The sequence below is a fragment of the Gekko japonicus genome, unplaced genomic scaffold (genome assembly GCF_001447785.1).
Source record: "Gekko japonicus isolate JY-2015 unplaced genomic scaffold, Gekko_japonicus_V1.1 scaffold596, whole genome shotgun sequence".
Lineage (NCBI taxonomy): Eukaryota > Metazoa > Chordata > Lepidosauria > Squamata > Gekkonidae > Gekko > Gekko japonicus.
In genome coordinates, this window is record NW_015174859.1 from 31,328 (window position 1) to 56,845 (window position 25,518).

Below are 25,518 nucleotides of genomic sequence, written 5' to 3' on the forward strand. Positions count from 1 at the left end.
CAAAAAAAAAACTTTACAAAAAGTTTATTATAAAAGAGAAAAACAAATAAAAAACAATACAGTTGATCTCAGCTAGCATGTTACCTAAGCTGCATCAGGTTCCTCAGAGCGTGTACAGAGTTTCTTGCAGTAACAAAATGTTGGAGGAGTCTTTAACCCCTACCCAAACTGTTGTAGAACCCAGTTTCTGCCAAAAACAAGGGGAAATTCCAAATGTCCAGATATTTATGGTTGGTGGAACCTGACCTCAGCCAGCCTGCTTTCTAAGCGTGACCAGTTGATTTAGCCATTCCCATGCAAAGCCGCATCTCTGATGTCAAAGGCTAACCTTACCAACTAGAAGATTACAAGAACGATAGTCTCACCCCACTACGTAGTTTGATTATGACTTCCATGACAAACAGGCGGTCTGGCCAAAACTGGCTTGTCGTATGTACAAAAAGGATTAAGGCTGACAGGATGGCCCAATGTGAAATGGAAACGAATGGGTTATTCTAATGTGAACCCCAGGAGTCCAAGATCCCAGGTGCTTTTGGATTTTTGCATTTGTGCGTGTGCCTGTGCCTGGAAATCATGGTGACCTCTGGCGACTCCTACTGGGGCATGGAGGATGTTCAGAGAAGTGGTTTTCGGGGGGGGGGGGAATTATCCGCAATCTCTGCTATTTACGCTTCTCCTAAGGCTAAATCATCAGGACTCAGAGGCATTTGTTTTGCAACGCGGTACTAGGCAAGGCTGTCCCTTGTCGCCTTCACTTTTTGCCCTGGCGATAGAACCACTGGCAGACGCGATTCGTAAAAACAAATCCATACAGGGAGCCAAAATAAAAGATAGAACTTTCAAATTGTCCCCTTTTTGCAGATGACATGTTTTTATTTATGACTATCTCCCTTATCTAGGGATTAACATTCCAGTAGACCTGAAAAGGAGCTGCGGTGGCTCAAGTGGTTAAGACGCTGAACTGCAGGCTGTGGAAGGTCAGCAGTTCAGCAGTTCAAGACCCGGGTGCCGCATGATGGAGTGCGCTCCCGTCTCTAGTTCCAGCTCCTGCCAACCTAGCAGTTCGAAAGCAAGAAATTGCAAGTAGATAAATAGGTACCACTTCGGTGGGAAGGTAACAGCGTTCCGTGCGCCTTGGTGTTTAGTCGTGCCGGCCACATGACCACGGAAACGTCTTCGGACAGCGCTGGCTCTTCGGCTTGGAAACGGAGATGAGCATTGCAACCCTAGAGTCGCATTCGACTGGCTTTCGAGCAAGGGAACCTTTACCTTTACTTTTTAGACCTGAAAAACATAAGAAAATACAACCATGAAAAAATCCGGCGCTTCCCGACCCAACCGCAGCAGTAGCAGGGCCCCCTCCCACCCACCCAGGGTCGGCAGCTGGCGGGTTCCAGGGCAGAAGGGCAGCCTCTGCTGCTGGAAGGAGCACCCCCTTCCTGCGGGCAGAGCAGGGCAGGGGAACTACCAAATGCCGCGGCCACCTTTGGGTCCAGGCAGCAGGGCTCGGTCACCAAAGGAGGGAGGGAAGGCTGGCCCATCCGTCTCCCTTCGGGGAGGGGCTGCCATTCGCCTGCCGGAGCCCCCCCCCCGCGTGAGTGAGCCCCACCGCCTCGTTGTCCTCGCCTTGGCCAGCACGCCTGGCCATGCGCTCCCCCTCCTCCTTTTGGCGCCGGGGCTGGTCGGGAGGGCATGGGTCGCCCAGATTGGCTGCCAGCCCGCCAAGGAGGGCTGCTCGTCCCCACCGTCAAAGCCAGGAGGGCGCGGGTGCGCCGGTGAGTCTTGCAGCCTCTCTGCCTGCGCCCCCTCCCTTACCTGGCCACTTCGGGGGATGCCCGGACAGGCTCTTGCGGCGCCTCTGCTTGGCTTGGGCCGAGGGAGCGTGCCGGGGTCCCCTGGACAAGCTCGCCTGAGGGGGGGCACCACAAGCTAGCCCCGCCTAGGGTGCGAAAAAACCTCGGGCCAGCCCTGCCTGCCTCTGCCTCCTGGCCCTGGTATCCTTTGGAGGTCTCCCATCCAAAATACTCCAAGTGGCACTCGTGAGCCCAAGAAAGGTTTTAGGATTTCTGTCACAGGTGCTCCCCAAATGTTTCAAATCTTCCACCAGAAAATCTACGGCAAAGTCCTGTGGGGTAGGGCAGGAGGGGAGTGGTATTTCTAAATTTTTCCAGCCTTTCCCATCTCTTGGCAGGGTCTCTGCCATTTTATTTGAGAGCATAGTATTTTATCCATCACTGAAATCTTGGGAGCTTTTCTGATAATGGATGCCGATGGGCATCGGGCTTGGTTGTAATGGTTGATCTGGTGTTTTGTTGGGTGAGCTTCTTGCAGCCTGCTTTTCAGGGAGGAAAGGTGGGATATTTTAAACTAATAAATATAGTGCTGCCTGCTCCACATCCAGAGCTGGTAAACCCTCTGGGTACGTACATAAGATTGCCCAGAATAATGTGGATTACAACTGGAGAGGCTGTCCACACGTGGATGCTTCCATGCGTGTCAGATGACGAGAAGTTCCCAGGACTGGGGGAGGGAGTCCAGCCTCTGGGTGTGAGGGTGAGGCAAGGGCAGCAGGTACGAGTACTCCACCCCGCTTTTGTTTCCCCAGTGTGTCCCACCGCATGCAAGTCACAGGGCTGCCACCAGGACGGCCGGTGTTGCCACTCAGAGTGCCTGGGCAACTGCCTGGAGCCCAACGATCCGGGAAAGTGCGTCGCTTGCCGGAACTTCAACCTGGAGGGCAAGTGTGTCGAGACGTGCCCACCCGGCTACTACCGTTACAAAAGCTGGCGCTGTGTGACTTTTGACTTTTGCCAAGAGCTGCACAACAAGTGTAAGATCGCCCGGCAGTCTGGGTGCCACGTCATCCACAATAACGAGTGCGTTCCCGACTGCCCCTCGGGATACACCGTCAACTCCAGCAGGTGAGTTGTTCCTCGTCGGTCAGCAGTCTGTCTTTGTCAGCAAAATGCTTCTCTTCTCCCCCGGCCCCAGGGAATCTCCCCAGAGCCAGGGTCTCTCAGGCACTCAGGCACCTGTCGCAGCGGTTGGGGCAGGCTCTAGCAGGGGGCAGAATAGGCAACAGGGACGCTTCACTGGGAGAAAGGAGCCTGTCTGTTGGGACAGAGGTTCCCACGGCATGCCAGTGACGGGACTGGGATCAGGGGAAGAGGAGGCATTTTAAAGGAAAGTGGCTGGAAAAATCTTCCTTCAAAATGGAGGAGAAAAACTATTTCAAATCAAAGTAGCAAATGCAGGGTCTATGGTGCAAATGGAAAGAGCTGTCGACGTGCAGCGTTCAGAGATGCTCTGCCACTGCACAGTGGCCCTGAACTCCCTTGGTGGTCTCCCATGCAAGTACTAACCAGAGCTGACCTCGCTTAGCCTCCAGGATCTGAAGAGATCTGGCTAAGCTGGGCCATCCAGGTCGGGGCGTAACGTGTATACGTCTGTGAAAACTCTGGTAGTATTGTAGGGCCGGCACTAGAGGGCGCTCCATCCCAGCCAGAAATGTGAAGAGCCCTAGAAGGCTTCCTTTTGTGTAGGCATTTCCAGAACATAAAAGGTAAAAGTAAAGGTTTCCCTTGCTCGAAAGCCAGTCGAATCCGACTCTAGGGTTGCGGTGCTCATCTCCGTTTCCAAGCCGAAGAGCCAGCGCTGTCCGAAGACGTTTCCGTGGCCATGTGGCCGGCATGACTAAACTCCAAGGCGCACGGAACGCTGTTACCTTCCCACCAAAGTGGTCCCTATTTATCTACTTGCAGTTTCTGCCTTTTCCCAAAAAATTGCTGCCCATTGGACAGGTCTGCAGGGGTTGTTTTTAAGCATGCGGAGGCTAGAAACGGAAAGTGCTCCAGACTCTCTCTCTGGGCATATACAGTGAACTCTGTGAAAGCAAGGGGCTACACGTAGTAAGCCTAGGTTTGTGTGGTGCTCAGGTGCATCCCAGAAGGGACACACACACACACACACACACACACCCAGCGTTTGTGCAAGATCTGGAGATCTTATTTTCAAGCATTAACTTTCAACATCGTTTGATTTGCGCTACGACTCTGCACCTCATCTAACAAGAACCACGTCTGCAGTTACTTTTAATAAAGAGTTAAAGGCTGCTTAGTGTTTCTGAGGCTTGGGATTCCTTCAGATTCCCCATTTTCTGGAATGAGGAGCCGTGGGGCTTGCCCTCCACATGCTCTCTTCTCCCTTTCTCTGTCAGTTGGTCCTTGATCCCTCCAGCCGTCCCTAACTGCGGCCTGGTGCGCAATGCTGAGCACGTCCAGGGCATTCTGGTTTCCCAGCAGCTCCCCGTGTTTGTTGGCCCTCCAGGCCCACCGGGTGGCTGCCGGGTGGAACAGGATCCTCGACGAGGTGTGTACCCTCATTGGCTGGACTCTGATGCAGCAGGGCTGTGCTGACCTCCTCCTTTTTCTTGCCATCAAGTCAAGATGACTTCTGGCGACCCCTAGTGGCGCTTGGAGGCAAGGGACGTTCAGAGGTGGCTTGCCATCGCCTGCCTCCGCCTCACGACCCTGGTATTCCTTGGAGGTCTCCCATCCAAGTACTAGCCAGGGTTAGCTCTGCTGAGCTTCCAAGATCTGACGAGATCGGGCTTGCCCGGGCTATCCAGGTCAGGGTGGTTCTTCTGATGTTCTTATGCCACCGGGCATTACCTTCTCCTCCTCCCCCTGGCACATGCCAGGCTTGTTCGCTTCATTGTCTGTTTATTTACAAAGCAGTCCTCCAAAAAGAGCAGATAGTTGTGAACGGGATTTTCTTGGGGCTGTGGTGGCTTGCTGTTCCACCGGACCATTGGCTTGTTGCCAAACTATATCAGAGCCCCTTGGCTCCTGAGTCTCCTTCCTGGTGTTTTGCCCTTCAGAGCAAACCAGCAGCCCCCAGAACCTGGAGATCTGAGGGCAGACCTTTCCCATGCATGCCTCTGCCCAAGCGGCTGGCTGGGCTGGCTGTCCACCACAAAGCTCTCTGGGGATGTGTCCTCAGTTCCTGATTTTGGTAGGGAAGGAGGGGACGTGGAGTCCCTCTGAAGTGCTTCTCGTGCATGGCTGGGTTTAGTAAGGCCATGTGCTGCTAGTTGGTCTAGATCAGAAGTGGGGAGAGCCACACCACATAACTTGAGAGGAGGGAGGGGGTCACATTCCTGAATCCTCCTCTCTGTCTGAGGCAAAAGAGAACTGCTGCCCCCCCCTCAGTTGTGGGTGCAGATCCCCCTCACCTTGCCCTTGGTTCTCTGTTGTTGTAGGAAGGTTGTGGTGGAGGGCAGAGTTAAGATGGCTGTAGCTGCCACTTGCTGAGCTCCTAAGCTTTCTGTCTCTCCCCCCCCCCCCCCCGGTTTCGCACTCCCTGTGCAGGGCCCTGCCCCAAAATTTGTGACTTCACCAGTCCAAAGATGATTGACTCAGTGACTGCGGCGCAGGAGCTACGAGGCTGCACTATTGTGAATGGGAGCCTGGTCATCGGTATCCGTGGAGGAAGTGAGTGTTGTGCCCCGTTGGTTCGGCTGCACAGAGCGGTTGGCAGCAAAGCTGCCAAAGAGAGGGTGTGATTTGGGGAAAGGGGTACCAGGGACCTATTCTTGGCACGCCTGGTTTGGGGGACCCTGAAGCGTTCTCAGTTTGACATCCAGTCAAATCAGTGGTGGTACCAAGTTCCTTCCTTGGATGCTTATGGGGAGGGGAGCCTTGGTCAGAATGTTGTGGCTCCTGAACGAGGAAAGGCTAAGGGCCCTGGGAATGTTTAGTTTGGAGAAGAGGAGATTGAGGGGGAACATGATCGCTCTCTTTAAATATCGGAAAGGCTGTCATTCGGAGGAGGGCAAGGAGCTGTTCCAGTTGGCAGTAGAGGAGAGGACCCAAAGCAACGGGTTTAAGTTACGTGCAGAAAGGTATCGGCTGGATATTAGGAAACATTTTTTCACGGTCAGAGTGGTTCAAAGGTGGAATCAGCTGCCTAGGGAGGGGGGTTAGCTTTTGAGAAGAGGCTGGGCGAATATTTGTCAGAGATGCTTTAGGCTGGTCCTGCACTGGGCAGGGGGATGGACTAGATGGTCTGTACGGCCCCTCCCGACTCTGTGATCCTATGATTCTTGTGTTCTGCCTCCTTAGGCAACATTGGAGCAGAGCTGGAATCCAACCTGGGCTTGATAGAAGAAATCACGGGCTACCTGAAGATCAGTCGTTCCTATGCCCTGGTCTCCCTCTCCTTTTTCCGCAAGCTCCGTCTGATTAGAGGGCAGACTTTAGAAATCGGGTGAGTTGGCTTTGAGGGATCTCTCCATTTAAACTGACCTTTGCAAAGGAGTCTGAGAATACCAGAGAACAGGGAAAAAGGGGGGGGGGGGCGGCAGCAGCCGCAAGGGGCACATTTCGGCTTGTGGGCTGCCTCCTCCTCCCCCGTTTCTCTTGCTGGAAGCCGAGGGCAGTAACCGGCCATGTTCTCGAAGGGCAGCCTTCCAGGGCATTTGGCCTGTGTCCAGAGCGGAGAGGTTGACCAGCCCCCCCCCTTTTGCCTTGCAGGAACTATTCCTTCTACGCGCTGGACAACCAGAACCTCCGCCGGCTCTGGGACTGGAGCAAGCACAACCTCACCATTGCCCAGGGGAAGCTCTTCTTCCATTACAACCCCAAGCTGTGCCTTTCGGAGATCCACCAGATGGAGGCCATCTCTGGGGCCAAGGGGCGCCAGGAGAAGAACGACATCGCCCACAAGACCAACGGCGACCAGGCTTCTTGTAAGGCCTTGCGGCTGGAGCGAGGGGCTGCCTTGCAGGAAGGGGCTGGGGCGGGCTGGGGCGAGCAGGCCTGCAGGAGGCTCAGGAGGGGCAGCTGGCTGAGCTCAGCCACTGCAGAGAGCAAGACATTCTGCTCATGCGCAGGAGCACCCCTTGGGGCTTGTATATCCTTGTGTAGGACATAATTGTGGCCGATGCTGATTGGACAATTTTAGTCCTAATGATGATATATTATTAATAATACTAACAGAATTGCTGCCGAAATGTAGAAACCTTAATCAGTCTTGTGGGTTTTATGCATGCTGGAGTAGCTAAAATTGCACACAAGGGGACCCACTCATCCCAAAAGGCCTTGTCTTCTTTGAGTTCAGTGTGCCATTGCAAGAAGCGCTGTCTTGGAAGAGGCATGCTCCCTTCTGTCTTGGGAGGGAATGCTTCTTCTCAGACACCCTGTGTCCGGTGCAGAACCTCTCTCCCTCTGTGAGAGGTGGGAGCAAGGAGCAGCAGGCCTGGCTTGTTTCTGTGGGGTTTGTTTCGAAGCAGCAGACTGGCTGTCAGGGCCCATGCTTGGATCATGCCTGGCTGCCTTTGTTTTCTCAGCTTAGAAAACTCCCAGGCCAATCAGTCGAATTGGAAGCCTCCTGTTTGATTACACGCTTCTTCAGTTTAGCAAAGCAAAATCATCTCTCTCCTGCATGAGTCGAATTGGAAGCCTCCTGTTTGATACACGCTTCTTCAGTTTAGCAAAGTAAAATCATCTCTCTCCTGTGCCTGAGGCTGTTGCCAGGCTGGCAGATAATCAGTGTGGGGAATTTGGCTGGCTTCTTTGCCATTTGGCCACTCCTGCGTCTGCGCAGCTTCATTCTCTGAAGACAATGGAACACTTTTTCACACACGCAGATATACATGCGTCTCTCTCTCCCCTGCCCCAGTAGGAAATTCAGCCTGTCCACTGAAGTTCATCTCCTTGCTATGTTGAAATGTCCTGTGTTTTAGGTTGCTGTTGGTGGACTTCTTGACCACTTTCCTTTTGCCCTTCTGCTGTCCTGTGGTCTCATTTGCAGAGCTTGCGCTGATGAGTCTGGCAGGTCCAGACACCGCCCCCCCCCCATTGCCTTCCTTCCCAGGGGCCTCCATCCCTGGAGTCCTACACATTATCAGGCTGGCCTTTCCCGACCCCAGAGAGGCAGTCCTCTTTCTCTCACAGAGGTGTCATATGTGTGTATGTGCTGACACAAATCTTGTGTCCCCTTCTGCAGGTGAGAATGATGTGCTGAAATTTTTCTTCATCAAGACAGACAGTGACAAGATTGTGCTCAAGTGGGAGCCCTACTGGCCACAAGACTACCGTGATCTCCTTGGATTCATGCTCTTATACAAGGAAGCGTGAGTAAACCAAACCGTTGTGGAGGTTAGAGCTGCCAGACATCTCAGCTCTGTGGCCTGAGAAGACAGGGGCTGGGAAAGGCGCCCATGTTGCGAGAATTCCCCACTCCCAGGAAGACAGTCTGTCTCTAACAAAGACGACAGTGTGTGCACAGGCAGGGTGAACAGGAGTGGGAAATAAGTTGGCCTATGTGCTGTGAACAGCAAGGAGAACAGTCTTGTAGATCACTGGCTAGCCTGACCTTGGAGAAAGAGCTCTTCCCCTCTCCACGTCTCTGGACTTCTCAGTCTCTTTGCTGCCGTTCAGGGTATAGCAAGGAGCATCCGCCAGGTGCCAGGACTTGTGCTTGGGAGCCCATTGCATTTTTTTGCACTAACGGCCAGTTTGGTGTAGTGGTTAAGTGCATGGACTCTAATCTGGGAGAACCGGGTTTGATTCCCTACTCCTCCACTTGCACCTGCTGGATGACCTTGGGCAAGCCATAGTTCTGACAAGAACTGTCCCGGAAAGGGCAGTTTCCCTCAGAGCTCTCTCATCCCCACCTACCTCACAGGGTGTCTGTTGTGGGGAGGGAAAGGGAAAGGAGTTTGTAAGCCGCTCTGAGACTCCGAATGAAGGGCAGGGTATAAATCCAATCTCTTCTTCTCTTCTTCTTCTCTTGTTTCTGGGGCCAGCCCCTTTCGGAACGTGACAGAGTTTGACGGCCAGGATGTCTGCGGCTCCAACAGCTGGATGGTGGTGGATATCGATCCTCCTCCACGGACAGTCCAGCCAGGGTGGCTGCTGCGGAACCTGAAGCCCTGGACCCAGTACGCCATCTTCGTGAAGACGTTGGTCGCCTACTCTGATGAGCGCAAGTCTTACGGGGCCAAAAGCGAGATCATCTACATCCAGACCAATGCCTCCAGTGAGTGTCACTGCCTGGAATGAGGAGCAAGCCGCTTGCAAAGGCCTTCCTGGGTCGAGGGAGGCTTGGCCTTCCTGCCCGCTTTTCCGGCTGTGTTGTAGCGACCTCACAAATGCCGGAGGGTGGCCGCATCAGTCTGTTGAAGCAAAATCAAGCAGAAGAGTCCATGAATTAGAGCCTGTTTTCTCTGATGTGCAAACTATTACCACTGTTGGCCTTTACAATACACCAGGATCAAAAGGATCTAAAGGGTGTTTCTGTGTGGGACTCAGATGTTGTCCAGGTAGTCCATGGTGACTGCAGAGCCTCCCTTGTTTTGGTGAGGTGATGAATGCCTGTAGTGGGTGAGGGACAAGAGGGCCTAATGTAAGCCGCACTGCCAAATCTCTTGACAGATTCTCATTGTGATGCTGAATTTGCGTCTCTGAAGGACAGTTGAAGAATGGTGTGTTCAGGGAGACCGGCATATTCTCCCACTGATTTCTGAACAGCACCGTTTTTTGCACTCCAGGCGTGTGTGCGTCCGTTTATGCATTTGTGTAGAGACTGTTCTAATCTCCTAGCCAGCAGAAGGGCACTGGGGGGGGGGCAGGCAGTGCTATCCTTTGTGGTGATGCCAGGCTCCTCTTCCCCCTCCAGTGCCTTCCGTCCCACTGGATCCGTACTCTGTTTCCAACTCCTCGTCCCAGATCATCCTGAAATGGAAGCCTCCCGCCGAGCCCAATGGGAACATCACGCACTACAGGGTGTCTTGGGAACAGCAAGCGGAGGACAGTGAGCTCTACGAGCTGGACTACTGCTTGAAGGGTAAGAGGCTCTGGCTCCTTCCCACTTTGCTTGGCCAGCCCTGTGCTCTGCTCTGGCTGCCACACTTGATGGGGTCCCCAGGAGGACTGGTGATGATCTCAGATTGCCTTTCCCCTAGAGGCCGAGCCAGGGGGCTGGGGGGGCAGAGCCTTTCCTGCAGTCCTGCCCCCAAGTTACAGCTCTCCACCAGTGTTCCCTCTAAGCTGAGTTAGTGTGAGCCAGCTCACAGTTTTTTAGCCTCCAGGTCACACATTTTTGCCTTAGCTCAGGGAGGAGGGCTCCAGAGCAAACCGATTCGTGCAGCAGCCGAATCGCTCGCTCACAAGCTTTAATGCCAGTAGCTCACAAAGTAGGATTTTTGCTCACAGGACTCCACAGCTTAGAGGGAGGATTGCTCTCCACCCCCTGCACAGATTTTGCCTTCGTCTTATCAGGCGCCAGGCAAAGTCTGCGCTCCCCCCTGAGCTTCAGCAGAGCGTTTCTTAATGGTTTTGTCATGGCTGTTGTTGGGGCAGGTCCCCTTGTTTGTTATTGTGAATTATGTCTGTTGCTGAACTGATTAATAATTGCTCCTTCCTGCCATTCTGATGTTTATGTATTTTGCAAGTTTCCCTGAATATTGCTGGTTGGACCCCGCAGGTCTGTTCTGCTCGCAGTGGCCCTTCCTTCCAGCACCAGAGGCTCCTTGTGCCCCGAGGGATGCCCCTTTGCTAGTAGGATGTATCTGCAGTGTCCCAGCCCATGCTTGGCGGAACTGCGAGGGAGACATTTTGTAATGCCACCCCCTCCCCTGAAAGGGCAGCAGACAGTAGGACCTTGCTAGGCCTCGTTTGTCACTCGCAGGTGCCCTTTCTTCCCATCCCGCCAGGATGCTCACCTCGGTCTCCTCCTTAGGATCATAGAATAGAATCATAGAGTTGAAAGTTGACTTCCAGGGTCATCTAGTCCAACCCTCTGCGCAATGCAGGAAATTCACCCACGCTTGAGACCTTTGCTTTGCCCTTGCCCACATGTTGACATTTCTCCTACTTCATGCTAAATTCTACAGCACCGAGCTTCTGGGTGTAGGGATTGACATCATATATTTTTTAAGTGGGTGTAAATATTTAACAATACAATAAAACCTATAGACATACAAACACATACTAACATACAAAACCAGGGAGGGCCAACAAGAGTTTACTTGGGGATGCATCAAATGAAACAAGAAGGTCTTCACCCACTGGCAGAAGACAATGACAGAGGGAGACAGACTTAATTTCCAAAGTGTTGGCACCACAACCAAAAAGGCCCTTCCTTGAGTTGCCATCCTGGCTCAGATGGTGGGAGCACCTGAAGCAAGGCCCCTGGAGACGAACAGGCTTTTCCAGGCCTGTGTTTTCACAAAGTGTCACTTGCTGACTGTCCAATTGGCCTAAGAACTTTTATTCCCAACACTTTAACTCTGTTGACTCTGATCACAGGAAGGTGAAGTGGTACCCAATCCCCATAAATTCACATACCTTTCTCACCCAATAGAAGTGGTTTTTCCAATCCCTTTCCTTTGGAATGTGTTACTTAGAATCATAGAATTATAGAGTTGGAAGGGGCCATACAGGCCATCTAGTCCAACCCCCCAATCAATGCAGGATCATCCTAGATCATCCCTGACAAGTGTTTTTCCGGACGCTGCTTGAAGACTGACAGTGAAGGGGAGCTCACCACCTCCCTAGGCAGCTGATTCCACTATTGCACAACTCTTACTGTAAAAAGGTTTTCCTAATATCCAGCCAGTACCTTCCGGCCCATAATTTAAACTAGTGATTGCGAGTCCTATCCTCTGCTGCCAACAGGAACAGCTCCCTGCCCTCCTCTAAGTAGCAGCCCTTCAAATACTTAAAGAGAGCAATCATGTCCCCCCCTTAACCTCCTCCAGACTAAACATTCCCAAGTCCCTCAGCCTTTCCTCCTAGGGCTTGGTCTCCAGGCCCCCAATCATCCTCGTCACTCTCCTCTGCACCCGCTCCATTCTGTCCACATCCTTTTTGAAGTGAGGCCACCAGAACTGCACACAATACTCCAGGTGCGGCCTGACCAATGCAGTGTACAGCAGGACGATGACATCTTGTGATTTGGGTGTTATCCCTCTGTTGATACACCCCAAGATTGCATTAGCCTTTTTTGTCCGCACATCACACTGGCTGCTCATATTTAACTTACGGTCCACCTGTACCCCAAGATATTGGTAACACACATTGCTAACCCAGAAGTGTATCCCCCATCCAATATGCGTATTTCTCATTTTTGTTACCCAGATGTAGAACTCAGCACTTAACCTTGTTAAATTGAATCTTGTTCACATCTGCCTGCTTGTCTAGTGTGTTCAGATCCCGTTGAATTCTATATCTTAAGTGTGTTGGCTCCTCCTCCCAATTTGGTGTCATGCAATTTTAATGAGTAGCCCCTCCACAGCCTCATCCAGATCATTTATGAAAATATAGAAAAGTACTGAGCCCAGAACCGAGCCCTGTGGCACCCCACTGGACACCTCCCTCCATTCAGATGAAATGTCATTGACAACTACTCTCTGAGTGCGGTTCTCCAACCAGTTCCCCATCCACCCAACTGTCCTACAGTCCAGTTCACAGTCCTTTAGTTTACCCATCAGAACGTCAGAAGCTTTACTGAAATCCAGGTAAACATCATCAACAGCATTCCCTCGTTCCAGTAAGCTCATCACTCCATCAAAGAACAAAATGAGGTTGGTCTGGCAGGACCTGTTGGGGACAAATCCGTGCTGACTTGTACCAAAGGTCCCCACCATCTCCTACCCCCGTCCAGCCCCCTGCTCAATGCAGGGTCCTACCCCGTGCCCCGCTTTTGTTCTATCCCTTGGGTTGGCCTCAGTAAAAGAAATATGACATGGTTTTGTGACCTTTGGACAGCCTTGTTCCTAAGGGGCCACCCGGGCCCGCTTGCTGCAGCCTGCCGTGTCTGTCGTGCTGCCTCTCAGCGTCCAAAGCAGCCCTTCAAAGACTGGGTGTGAGCTGAAACAGCAGCCATACTGCATCTTGGCCTAAGGAGGCGAAGCAAAAGCACTTGGAGCCAGAGTGTGGCTGGGCTAGGACTGGGGGAAGCCGAGTTCAGATCCCCATGTAGCCATTAAGCTCGAGCCCGTTGCTTATCGCCCAGCCTAACTGGCCCCTAGAAAGTTGTTATGATGAAATGAAGGAGGAGGAAGACCAGGATAAACAAATAGGTATGGGGTTGTGTCCTCTGTGGATCTGATCCTCTGGTGCCAGGAACCTTCTGCTGATGCAAGTCTCAGGTCTGGGGGATCTAACCCGTATATTGCAAAGCAAGGGGCTGTCTGAGGGAATGTAGCTCTTGGGAAAGTGTGGCTGGGCATTGCCCAGGTAGGGACCGCCGCCAAACCAAGCCCCTAGTCACCGCTGGGCTTGGCACTGCTCCCGTGGTGCCTGTTCACTTGCTGGGCTGCTTTTTGAGTCCTGTGCCCCCTTGCAGGCCTGAAGCTGCCCTCCCGGACATGGTCTCCCCCGCCAGAGTCAGAAGATGTCCCAAAGAACAACCACAGCAGGAGTGAGGAGGTCAGCAGCCAGTGTTGCAATTGCCCCAAAACAGACTCTCAGATCCAGAAGGAGGTGGAGGAGACTGCCTTCCGGAAGACCTTTGAGAACTACCTCCACAATGAAGTGTTTGTTTCCCGGTAAGAGAGATGTTGGGTATGCTTCCCTCTCCTCCTGGCTGAAAGGCTGGCTTAGGGTGTCTCTTGTGCAGGAGGAGGAATGGAAGAAGCTAGAATGTGAAAGCATAATGGTTAAGGAGCAGATACGGCTTAGCTCTGGGGATCACTTGTGCCCATGGAGAGTGGCAGGAAGTCGAGGGGCAACGAGACTGTCAGTGTGTGGGAACCTAGAGCCAGGGAGTGGCTGTGGCTCAGCCATGAAAGGACCTCGGAGAGCCACTGCCACTCGGAGGAGATGGTGGGTGGCCAGAGTGATCAATGACCTGGCTCTGTCTGGCATGTACAGGGGGTTGGACTAGATAGCCCTGGAGGTCCCTTCCAACTCTATGATTCCATGATTCTGTGTTCACACCTGCCTGTAAACCAAGGCCTGAGGTGAATGCAAGTTCACAAGGCCTCAGTAGGCTCTGTTCTGTCTCCAGCCAACGAGGAGGTCTTGAGTACTGCCTTGTCCAGGCAGGGGTGGAAGTTAACAGCGTTTAGTGTTCACACTGCTGGACCTGAGCCTCCGAAAGAGCCCCGCGCAAAGGCATTTAGACCAGGGCAGCTGGGGAGGGGCATGTTGTGGCACTTGGCCTTGCCGCCACTTGGTAGACCTTGTCGCCCAGAGCGGCGGTGTATCCATTACCCGGACCGTGTCTGGAGAGAGCTCAGAGATAAGGGGTGCTTTTCTGCAGCCAAAGCGCGGAAGTGCTGCCCCCATCTCCCCGGAGGTGGCTCTTGTTGTTCAGGGTTCGGGAGACGCCTGACCCAGTGGCGTTTTTGGCAGGCCCCTATCTTCAGTCCAGTTGCCGGTTCCGGGGGGGGGGGGGTAGGCTGCCAGGAAAACAGGGTGGATTTATCTAAATAAATCTGTCTCCTGCCTTCCTGCTAAATATTTTTATTTGTTTATTCATTTATTAACTTTATTTATAGTCTGCCTTTCTCACAGGGACTCGAGGCAGATTACTGCCTAGCCAGTAGCGTTGTCTGATCCACCTCTCAGGGCACCTGATTACAATGTCATGTATGCTGTGAATTCAGACGAGGGGAGGTGGGAACAGTGTTGCCCCTGAACACTCGCCGTCACCAGTGGCGAGAAAGCATTTTCTCCTGGTGATTGCCTCTTAAGGCAGTGGGATTTACTGCACTGTGCCTTCCCGAGCACCATAGTTGTCGCTGATTTTACTTTTCAGCCTGATGCCGTTCTGTGCCTCAGAGCAACTGCAGCTGCCTTTGGGGAGCCTTTCTCCTTCCCTTTCTATCCTGATATCTTCTCAGCCAAAAAAAGAGTCCGGAGGAGAAGCACATGTGTCGCTGTGGAAAGCCCCCCTTTTGCCCCTGCTTCCGTGCTGCCTAACAGGCAAGAATAGAGAGCTCTCTTTGAAAGACTGAAATCACGTTTGCTACTGATTTCTGCCAAAGCCCAGCAGCCAGGGGGCTTCAGTGATGTTCCAGTGCACAGGGATTAAGTCTGATGGATTCATGGGGCATGTCTCCAAGTAACGGCACAGAAAAAAACTGCCTTGTACCCAGTCAGGCAATTTTGCCAGCCTTCCCGCCCAGCATCGGGCACCTCAGAGGGTCTTCCCTGCCCTGAGCATGAACTCCCCCTCCCACCGCCACACGCACAGAGACATTTACTTCAGGGAACCTCATGTCAAAAAGAGGACTGTACTGTACAAACTCTTGCCACCACAAACCTATAATGTTATATACTAAAATATTATTTACTAAAATATTTGATATGTAACGTTATTTACTAAAATATTTATACTCCTGGCTCACAGTGGCGATAAAACCGCACAGAGCTCCTTGTTCTTGGAAAACTCGTCAGTCCTCTTCTTCTGGACAGGAATTTAAACAAAATGTCCTAACAGCACTTTTAATAGAAAATATTGATAAGATTAAGTACTATACAGTGTGCATATTTTGGGGTATAAACGAGACCCCATGTGAAAAGAGGCTATGAGTTGAGCCTCATATTTTGTAAAAGAAATTTCCTTGCAAGAGAATTTGAGCTTGTTTTAAAAGTTGCACATTTTCCGACCAAAAAGATTAACAATTTGAAAGGGCAAACTGGTCAAAGTTACAAATGAATCCCCACGTAAAAGTAAAAATTATTTCATGCCTTCAAGATAAGATTGAAGAAAGAAAGCCCTGAAGACAGCGAGTTTAATTCTTAATTACTAAGACAGTATAAGGCCTCATTGGGCTGTTCCTTTAATATGAGTTCGATATCCAGCAGTTTTCAGTTTCGGTTCCATGCCATAAAAAACTTCATCTTCCCTTTTCCCCATTTGAAGCTTCCAATTAAAGGGACAGGTCTTTCTTTTTCATCGGCAACTTTAGAGAGATCCCACACCACCCAACTAGACTGCCTGTCTGTGGGTGAAAAAGAAAATGCTGGAATGCCAGTTTTGTATACGACTTGTATTGTATCCCAAAGCACTGTAAGCAGGAGCAAGCAGGCTGATAGGCTCTTCCCTGCCAAACCATATAGAGTTTGCAATGGAGGGGCAGGGAGAGTTTTACTTATATTATGGGCCAAGTGCTACAGTTTGGAGGAGGAGGAAGGTGGAAGGAGGAGCTAGAACTGTTTAGATCGCTTCCAGTTTGGTTTCAGGCCTGCTTATGGGACTGAAACAGCCTTGAACACTCAGGTGGGTGACTTGCGCCAGGGAACGGGCAGAGGGAACGCGCCTCTTTGATTCTTCTCGGCAGCTTTTGATACCACTAATCATGGCATCCTTCTGGACGTCCTGTCTGGACTGAGAGGCGCTGTTCTGCGGTGGCTCCAATCCTACCTGGAGGGTAGGTTTCATAGGATCCTAGAACCACACAAAGTCACGAGGGGCCCTGCAGGCCATCTAGTCCAGCCCCCTGCTCAATGCAGGGCCAGTGTAGAGCATCCCTGACAGGTGTTTGTCCAGCCGCTGTTCAAAGGCAGCTGATTCCACTATTGCACAACTCTTGATGTAAAAAAGGATTACCTAAAATCCAGCCGGTACCTTCCCGCCCGTAATTTAAACCCATTCTTGGGAGTCCTGTCCTCTGCTGCCAACAGGAACAGCTCCCTACCCTCCTCTAAGTGACAGCCCTTCACTTCGTTTGGTGTAGTGGTTAAGTGCGCGGACTCTAATCTGGGAGAACCGGGTTTGATTCTCCCACTCCTCCACTTGCACCTGGCTGGATGACCTTGGACAAGCCGTAGTTCTGCCACAGCTGTTCTGGAAAAAGACCAGTTTCTGTCACTCAGCCCCACCTACCTCATGGGGTGTCTGTTGTGGGGAGGGGAAGAGAAAGGAAGTTGTAAGCCACTCTGAGACTCCTTTGGGGGGCGGAGTATAAATCCAATCTCCTCCTCCTCCTCCTCCTCCTCTTCTACTTAAAGTGAGCAATCATGTCCCCCTTCAACCTCCTCTTCTCCAGACTGAACATTGCCAAGTCCCTCAGCCTTTCTTCACAGGGCTTGGTCTCCAGGCCCTGATCATCTTCATCACTCTCCTTTGCGCCCACTCCATTCTGTCCACATCCTTTTTGAAGTGAGGCCTCCAGAACTGCACACAGTACTCCAAGTGCGGCCTGACCAATGCAGTGTAAAGCAGGACAGTCACATCTTGCGATTTGGATGTTAGGCCTCTATTGATACACCCCAAGATCACATTAGCCCTTTTTGTCACCGCATGACACTGGCTGCTCATATTATGGTAGGGTTGCCAAATGACCCCGGGGGGTGGGGAATCCCCCGCTTCGGAGCCCCGAGTTCCGCCCCGGCGGAATCGGGGCCCGGGGGGAACCCCGCCCCCGAAGCTGACGTTTGGGGCGTGGCTGAGCTCGTGGGGGGGGGACCATATGTTCCCCCCCCGAAGAGCCCGGGCACGCCCCCAACGTCAGCAATGTCTGACATCACTTCTGGTGACGTCGCGGTGGTGCGTGCGCGCTTTGCGCGCGCGCACACACACAGCCGGCTCCCGACCGGGACAGAGCCTCCCCCGCCGGTAAGGTTTCAGGATTTGGCAACCCTATATTATGGTCCACCTGTATCCACACACACTACTAAACAGAAGTGTTTCCCCCATCCAGTATGCGTGTTCCTCATTTTTGTTACCCAGATGTAGAACTCAGCACTTATCCCTGTTAAATTGCATCTTGTTCACATCCACCCCCCTTTCCCAGTGTGTTCAGATCTCATTGAATTCTATCTCTGTCTTCTGGTGAGTGGCTGCTCCTCCTAATTTGGGGTCATCTGCAAATCTAATGAGTAGCCCCTCCACACCCTCATCCAGATAAGTTATAAAAATATTGAAAAGTACCAGGCCTAGATCTGAGCCCTGTGTCACCCCACTGGACATCTCCTTCCATTCAGATGAAATGCCATTGACAACTACTCTCTGAGTGTGGTTCTCCAACCAGTTTTTTTTCCATCTTCTGGGCATGGAACAGGGGTCACCAGGGGTGTGTGTGTGTGGGGGGGTATTTATGAATTTCCTGCATTGTGCAGGGGGTTGAACTATATGACCCTGGAGGTCCCTTCCAACTCTATGATTCTTTGATTCAGCGTAGTGGGGAGGGTGGGGTATAAATGGAATTAAATAAATAAATAAATATCCACCTAACTGCCCTAGAGTCTAGTCCACAGTCCTCTAGCTTACCTATCAGAACATCATGGGGAACCTTGTCAAAAGCTTTACTGAAATCCAGGTAAACAACATCAACAGCATTCTTTCAATCCAGTAAGCTCGTCACTTGATCAAAGAAGGAAATGAGGTTGGTCTGCCAGGACCCGTTTGGGACAAATCCGTGCTGACTTCCCCAGATCACCAAGTTGTCCTTTAGGTGCTCACAGATCGATCCCTTTAAAATCTGCCCCAGTCTCTTCCCTGGGGCAGAGGTCAGACGGACTGGCCTGTAGTTTCCTGGGTCATCCCTCCTCCCTATTTTGAAAATTGGGATAACATCTGCCCTCCTCCAGTCTTGTGGCATGTCTCCTTCCTCCAAGAGGTCTGGAAGATGATGGACAAAGGCTCTGCAAGCTCATTAGAAAGTTCTTTGAGCACTCTTGGGTGCATACCATCTAGCCCTGGGGGATTTGTACTTATTCAGTGCAGCCAGGTGCTTCTCAACTACCTCTCTGTCCATGGCAACCAGCAGCCCAGACGCCGTGCCTTGCCTACTGCCATCTCTAGATGAGCCTGTTCTGTTTTTTTAAAAATAAGCAGACTGAGGTTTGACTTCCCTTTTGATGGGGCATCCTGTTAACGCCTGAACACTGAAGGTGACACGGTTGCGTTCAGTTGAACAGAGAACTAGGAACTTGGTAATAACCAAAGTCAAGTTGCAGATGCAGGTTATAAAGCTGTGTCTGATGCAGAGGAAGAGGATGAGTTTTGCTTCCTTTCCCATAACACCTTAGGGCCACCTGATGAAACTGATGAGCACTAGATTTGGGACATGCATTGCAGAACTGGCTTGTGGAATTTACTGCCACAGGGTGAGGTTATGGTCTCTGGCTTAGATGGCTCGAAGAAGAGGTTAGACAGATCCAGTAGAGGAGGAAGAGGAGAGTGAACCTTCCTGTTGAGTTTTACCTCTCAGTTCCAGTCTCTGGGATGGAACTGTGTCTTCCGTGCTCTTCTTCTGGACTCCTGGGACCCATCTGATGCTGCTCTAGCCTCAAGGAGGTCTTGTCCAGCACCAGAACCGCTCCTCTTGAGTCCTCCTCAGCTGCAGGGCTGAGCTTCCTCCAGGCCTTCCTTTGGCTTTTTGGCTCACAGGCTGCATGTCATCCTGGGCAGCAGCTAAAGCTGGACTCTCTGACACACGTGCACTATGGCAGAGTTTAACATTTTGATGGTGAATATTTCAGCTTTCCATCTAGTATTAGTCTGTTGAGGTAAACTTAAACATGGTACCTGGGTAAGAGTTGTGTTAATTTTGGGAGCCATCAGGCCATGGATCTCTTCCCTGTCCTTCATCTTGCTTGTTTCTTTAGATAACAACAACAAAACGCCTCAGCGGAACATCTGCACTTGGATAGGGTGGAGAAGACAGCCTGATGAAGAGGGGAGGGGAGGAGTTTGGTTCTTTGCTGTTGGGTTTTCTGTTTTTATTTCATTCTTGGCAAACTTTGAAAATCCGAACATGTCTGTAACTGCCTTCTGGGGAGCCAGACCTTTAGCCCACCCGCTGCAGCTGCCAGCAGCTCTTTGTGGCTTTGGGCGGGAGGAATTCTGTCTGTCTCCCACGACTCAGTTTGAGCCTGGGACCTTCTCCACTCACTCTTCCCATGTGCTGTTCTGTAGGCCAACCAGGAGGCGGAGAGATCTTGGCAGCATTGCCAACAGCACTGTGGTGGCACCAACCATCCTTCCCACGGCGAATGCATCCGTGGCCGCCCCCGAAGGCTCCCAGGAGGCACAGCCCTTTGAGACAGAGGTTTCGAAGGAGTTCTTGGTGATCTCGAACCTGCGGCACTTCGCAGGCTACCGGATTGAGATCCAGGCCTGTAACCGCAGGGCCCCCAAGGAATGCAGCGTGGCGGCTTACATCAGCACCAGAACCATGCCTGAAGGTGAGCAAACAGTGCCTCCCCTGCCCAACAGTGGGGCTGTGGCAGTCTGCCTGCCAGCAGCACTTGGCCGGCTCCGCAAGTGACTTTCTTGACTGTGTTTTGTCACTAGCCAAAGCAGATGACATAGTTGGGCCTGTGATCCACGAGCTGATTGACAAGAGCACCATCCACCTGCGGTGGCAGGAGCCCAAGGAGCCCAACGGCCTGATTCTGCTGTACGAAGTGAACTACGGGCACCCTGGTGATCCAGAGGTGGGAGCCGTTCCCGTCTTTCCCCCGCTACCCATTATCTTATTTCTAGTTGCCTTGTGTTTGGATGTAACATCCATGGGGAAGATACTATAATCCTACTAGATGGGAACAGAGAGAAAGAGAGAGAGAGTTCCTGGGTTTACCTGGTGCAGGTGGGGTTTGCCCTGCTGAGCCAAGTCCATTGCCCTCCTTTGGGTGAGCTGCAGCTCTGCCGCATTGGGCTCTGCTGTAGTTCCCTGGTGACTGCTTCAGGAGCTGTTTGCTGGCTTATTTTGGGCATGTGAAGGGTCAGCATGTTTCTTCTGTTGCTCTCCCATCCCTTGCCACCTCCAGGAACATCACTACTGCCTATCTCGGAAAAACTTTTCCAAAGATCAGGGATGCAGGCTACGGTCGCTAAAACCCGGCAATTACAGCGTGCGCGTCCGGGCCACCTCACTGGCTGGCAATGGATCGTGGACAGAGCCTACCTACTTCTACGTTCCAGATTATTGTAAGTTAACAAGCTTCCTTGAGGCATTTCTGTGTCAATCCAAAAGTGTGGGAAGATGGATAATTATTGTTACAGTCATCGACCAGTGTAGCTAAACAACAAATGATTTACAATATTTCCGTTATAAAATCAGCTATGATTCCATAAAAAATAATAAAAGGAAAAAGGAAAAATACATAATTTTCAGATAGTAAAATCCTATATATAAAATTAACATAGATTAATAGAAGACGACAACATAACTACTTCCCCAATGAAGAACGGATAGATTTTGCTGTTGAGCAGAGTTTAGCTGCCCTCTCTGCAGTGTGATGGCGTTTATCTGCTTGGAGGACAATAAGATAATATTTTTCTGTTCTTCCTGGGAATTTTCATAGAATAGGAAGAAGCAACTCATCGCAAAGATCTTTATAAAGAGGACAATACAGAAGGTGCCCTATCATTTCCAGTTCTTGACTACTGCAGGGGCAATTCTGTTCATAATAACCAGTGGTTTTTTTTATATCTCCCATTTTAACAACTCAGAAGGAGAACATTAAATTTGCACCTGAGAAAAAGCTAATCTTGTTTCTGGAGTTATAAGATTCCCCAAATAGTTTGCTGGCGCACCTTGTTTATACTCTGTATACCTCCAAAGGTGTGGAGGGAATTATTCCCCCCCCCCCCCCGTGTTTTGTGTATCCTCCACCCCCATCGAGGCAACGTTTACACACACACCCTGGGCCCTGTGGTGGGAAGGAAAGGAGGGGCCTGTCGGCAGTGCTGGAGCCATCAGGCAGGCTGAGGGAGGGGCTTTGGGGGCAACTCTGACTGTGCATTCTCTCTTTCTTGCTCCTCCCCAGTGAACCCTCCGACTAACCTTGTGGGAGTGATCGTTCCCGTCATTTTCACTTTCTTCTTCATTGGTGTTATCATAGGAACCTACATCTTCATCAAAAAGAGGTGAGTGGCTCAGAGTTAGCCTCAAGCATAAAACCAGCTCAGAGGAGGTCAGCTGGTTCACCTGCGTTTAAGGAAACTTATGCGGAGCGACTGTTTAGGGCGAGGGGAGAGGGCAGTGTTGCTTTCTGGACACTTGGCTTTCTTGAGCCAGCCAGTCACCTTATGCTTTTCCTCAGCAGTTATTTAAGTTTTCCCACTAGGGGTTGCCAGAAGTCAACCATGACTCCCAGGCATACACAGACACACACACACAAATACTCACCAGAAAGAAAGAAAACATCTTTAAATCTTTTTTGTATGAGCGAAAGATCCCCTCTGCCCACCCCAGGCATATCTCTGTGGCTGGTGCTTTCTGGATGGTTGTGTTTGAAAGAGTTGCTCTGCAGCGTAGAACAGACAGGCAAGAAATGTCTCTTTGTGTTTGTTTCCCTTGTTCCTTTCTAGGCAGAAAGAAGGACCAACAGGGCCGCTCTATGCATCCTCCAATCCAGAGTACCTCAGTGCCAGTGACGGTGAGAAACGGGGCTTTCTGGTACTTCCACAGGGAGATGGTTCTCCATGGAGCTCTCATGGCAGAGACACTCACAGGGACAACAGGTTTCCCTGAACTTCCCTTGCCTCCCCCCCCCACCTGCCCCCCAGGGCCATCATTTTCTCCTTGTGCCACCAGAGGGCTTTTTCTAGATATTTAAAAAATGGCTAGATTGCTGTAGCGCAGTAACTTAACCATCTGCTGCCTCAGAACTGCTGCTTTCATTTTTAAGGGGAAAGGGCCTGGATCCTGGGCCTGCATTGCACATGCTCTTGTCTCCATCCGTTGCAGAGGCAGTCCTCTGGTGCTGGACACTTCTACTTGCATAAGACCAGAAGGTCTTTCCAGCAGCCGAGGAGTACCCCTGGCACAAGAAGAGCATATGTGCTCCACAGAAGGGGACCACCACCTTTGCAACCGGTGAAGAGAAGGGCATATGGAACAAAAGTGCGGAATCCAAGCCTAGATCTCTGACCCTTTTCATTGCAGATTCACAGCACAAAGGGCTATGGACTGGTTTTAAAATGGAAGCTATTAGATTGTATCAAGGCTAACTTGTTGTATCATTTCTGCACTATAGCAATCTAGCAGTTGCTAATTTCGTTCTAAAGCCGGTGGGTGTGGCAGGAATGGTGACTGTTGGGGGCAGGGACTTCCCATCCATGTGGTGTGCAGGGGCCCTTGCAGGCTTTCCAAAAGGGTCATCTCAAACCAGGTCTAAGAAAGATCGCAACAAAGTGGTAAAAAAGGAATGGTATGGGGCAGGGGTTGTTTGGGGCCGGAGCGTGCCGGAGCACCACTCTGGCAGCCCAGGAGCAGGCACAAATGGCGGTGGTGGCAAGCCCTGCCCCTAGCTCCCCAACCTCGCGCTCCTTCTTTCTAGAGTACAATAGAAAGGTCGTGCCACCGCTGTGGTGCAACTCCATAGAGAAGAGGTTGAAACTTTAAACCCCTTCTCTCTTCGCTTCCCCCCCCCCCCCAGCCTGCCTTGGCAGGCCGGCGGGGGAAGGGAAGGGGAGGCTTTTGAAGATCCCCCCTTTTGCCTCCCCTTCAGACATAATTTCAGGTGATGTCAGGGTGTGTGGCATATGCTAATGTGCTATTGCGTTAATAGCCTATTAGGTATGCTAATGAGCTCCTGCAGCTCTTTTTCTACGAAATGACCCCTGGTTAGGGGGATGATGCTGTGTGGACACTCCCCTGCAAACCCCTTTCAGTTTGGATGCCAAACCAAAGCCAGCCCTTCTGTTGTTCAGGAGGCCATGAACCAGATTTTTGTGAGCAGTTAGAGAGCCTGGGCTTCCTCCCCAAGAGCAAGAGGATCCAGGGGTTTGGGAAATGCTTCCCGTCCAGCAGTGTCATCTCCGCAGCTTTCCTCTGCTTCCCCAGCCAATCCATCCAGTTCGGCCGCAGTCTTGACTTTGGCCAGCTCCCATGAGACCCTCAGATGCCCTCCCGGCATCCTTGGCTCCTTCGGCCTCCCGCTCGACAGGCTCTCCAGCTTTTCTGCTGGGCTTCCCACTCATCCCTGAGTGGTTTTCCATTTAGGGAACCACTTTGAGGCAGACTAAGCTTGGGGGAGGGGGGAGGAGTCCCAAGTGGGGAGCAGCTGAGGAAGGAGAGCTGTGAACAGAAGGGAGGAACGGAGAGCAGAAAGGGAGTCGTGCAAAACGGGGAGGGGAAGGGCCAGAGGAGGGTCCCAGAGGAGAGGAGGCAGGAGCCAAGAGCGGCCAGAAGGGCCTCGCAGCCCTAGAGTCAGCAGGGTGGGGCCAAGGGGGATGCTTGGAAAGTCTGGAAAGGAAGAGGTGGTGGGATTTGGTGTCGCCTGACTCACACGTGCACCTCTGAGACTCCCTGGAGTCTGCACATCCTTGAGACGGAAAGGCGGGGGGCTGGGAGAGGGGGAAGGTGGTACAAAGATCAGGGCGCTTCCTTCTCTGCTTTGGACTGCCGTAGCACTTTGGTGTGGGAGGAAGCGTTGTGCTGGCTGGATGTCCACCTTGTTCTGGCCAGGCCAGGGGTCCAGCTGGCCAAACTGCAGCCTCTGCTCCTGGCTGTGAGGTGGTTTGCTGGAGAGCGTCTTTTCCCCCTCCCTCCCTGATTGCAGTTTACGTCCCTGACGAGTGGGAAGTCCCCCGAGAGAAGATCTCTCTCCTGCAGGAGCTGGGCCAGGGCTCCTTTGGCATGGTGTACGAGGGGAACGCCAAGGACATTGTCAAGGGTGAGGCGGAGACCCGGGTGGCAGTGAAGACGGTGAACGAGTCCGCCAGCCTGCGGGAGCGGATCGAGTTCTTGAACGAGGCGTCAGTGATGAAGGGCTTCAGATGCCACCACGTGGTGAGGAAGGCCACTGCGCCTGGGCTGAGAGGAGGGGTGTGGCCCAGGAAAGCCTTGGGAGGGTCCAGCAAGCACTTCCTGGGTTGTTTCCCTGGGGCTCCGGGATTCACTCCCCTGGGGGACTCACCCGGCTCCTTCTCTCCTCTGCCTTTTCGCTGCTGGACAGCCCACCATCTGCGGCTTCTCTGCTTGTCATTGACCCAACCAGTGCTGCTCTGACCGGAGCGTGAGAAGGACTCAGTAGTTCTCGCTTGATAATGTGCAGTTTGGAAAATGCTTTGAGTGAGGGGTCACTCCTGGACACCCCCCAAAAAAAACCCAGAGGTTTGAGTGGAGCACTGATAGCAGGCCCTCTTTGGGTCAGAACTCAGACTGAGCCATTCTCTGTCTCCTGAGCCATCTCTAACTTGTGTCTGCAGCAGAAGCCTTGTCGGGTTGTGACTCTTCATGGCGGGAGTTGCGAGGAAAGGTGGGTGGGCTTCAGCTCCTTCTGCATCTTGAAATCTGACTCTCCCACTGCCCTTCTTTTGTCAGGTCTGCCTCCTGGGGGTGGTGTCCAAAGGGCAGCCCACCCTCGTCGTCATGGAGCTCATGGCCCACGGGGACCTGAAGAGCTATTTGAGGTCCTTGCGCCTTGATGCCGAGGTAACCATGTGGGCGTGATGGGTAGTGGGCAGCTGGGGGCAAGAAGAGGCAGGTCTCTGCTCCTCAGGGCCCTCCCTCCCTTTGTGGTGGGCAATCAATGTTCCCTCTAACCTCCACATTGTTGTGAATAGAAATTCTACCTTATGAGCAAAAAAAGCTAGCTAGCAGCA

The 25,518-nt window shown here is 52.0% G+C and overlaps 1 protein-coding gene across 1 annotated transcript in view; it reads left to right on the forward strand.

The window, feature by feature from the left end:
* The first annotated feature begins 2,445 nt into the window (after positions 1-2,445).
* The window catches only part of INSR (insulin receptor), a 30,110-nt gene continuing 7,037 nt past the window's right edge, over positions 2,446-25,518 (forward strand). Inside the window, exons 1-16 of the mRNA XM_015424640.1 lie at positions 2,446-2,921; positions 4,016-4,023; positions 5,355-5,492; positions 6,123-6,267; positions 6,534-6,748; positions 8,008-8,134; positions 8,810-9,042; positions 9,682-9,849; positions 13,354-13,555; positions 19,879-20,147; positions 20,257-20,399; positions 20,733-20,892; positions 21,735-21,834; positions 22,279-22,346; positions 24,474-24,703; positions 25,238-25,348. Coding sequence (XP_015280126.1) covers positions 2,446-2,921; positions 4,016-4,023; positions 5,355-5,492; positions 6,123-6,267; positions 6,534-6,748; positions 8,008-8,134; positions 8,810-9,042; positions 9,682-9,849; positions 13,354-13,555; positions 19,879-20,147; positions 20,257-20,399; positions 20,733-20,892; positions 21,735-21,834; positions 22,279-22,346; positions 24,474-24,703; positions 25,238-25,348 — 2,793 coding nt within the window. The remainder of the gene's footprint in view (positions 2,922-4,015; positions 4,024-5,354; positions 5,493-6,122; positions 6,268-6,533; positions 6,749-8,007; positions 8,135-8,809; positions 9,043-9,681; positions 9,850-13,353; positions 13,556-19,878; positions 20,148-20,256; positions 20,400-20,732; positions 20,893-21,734; positions 21,835-22,278; positions 22,347-24,473; positions 24,704-25,237; positions 25,349-25,518) is intronic.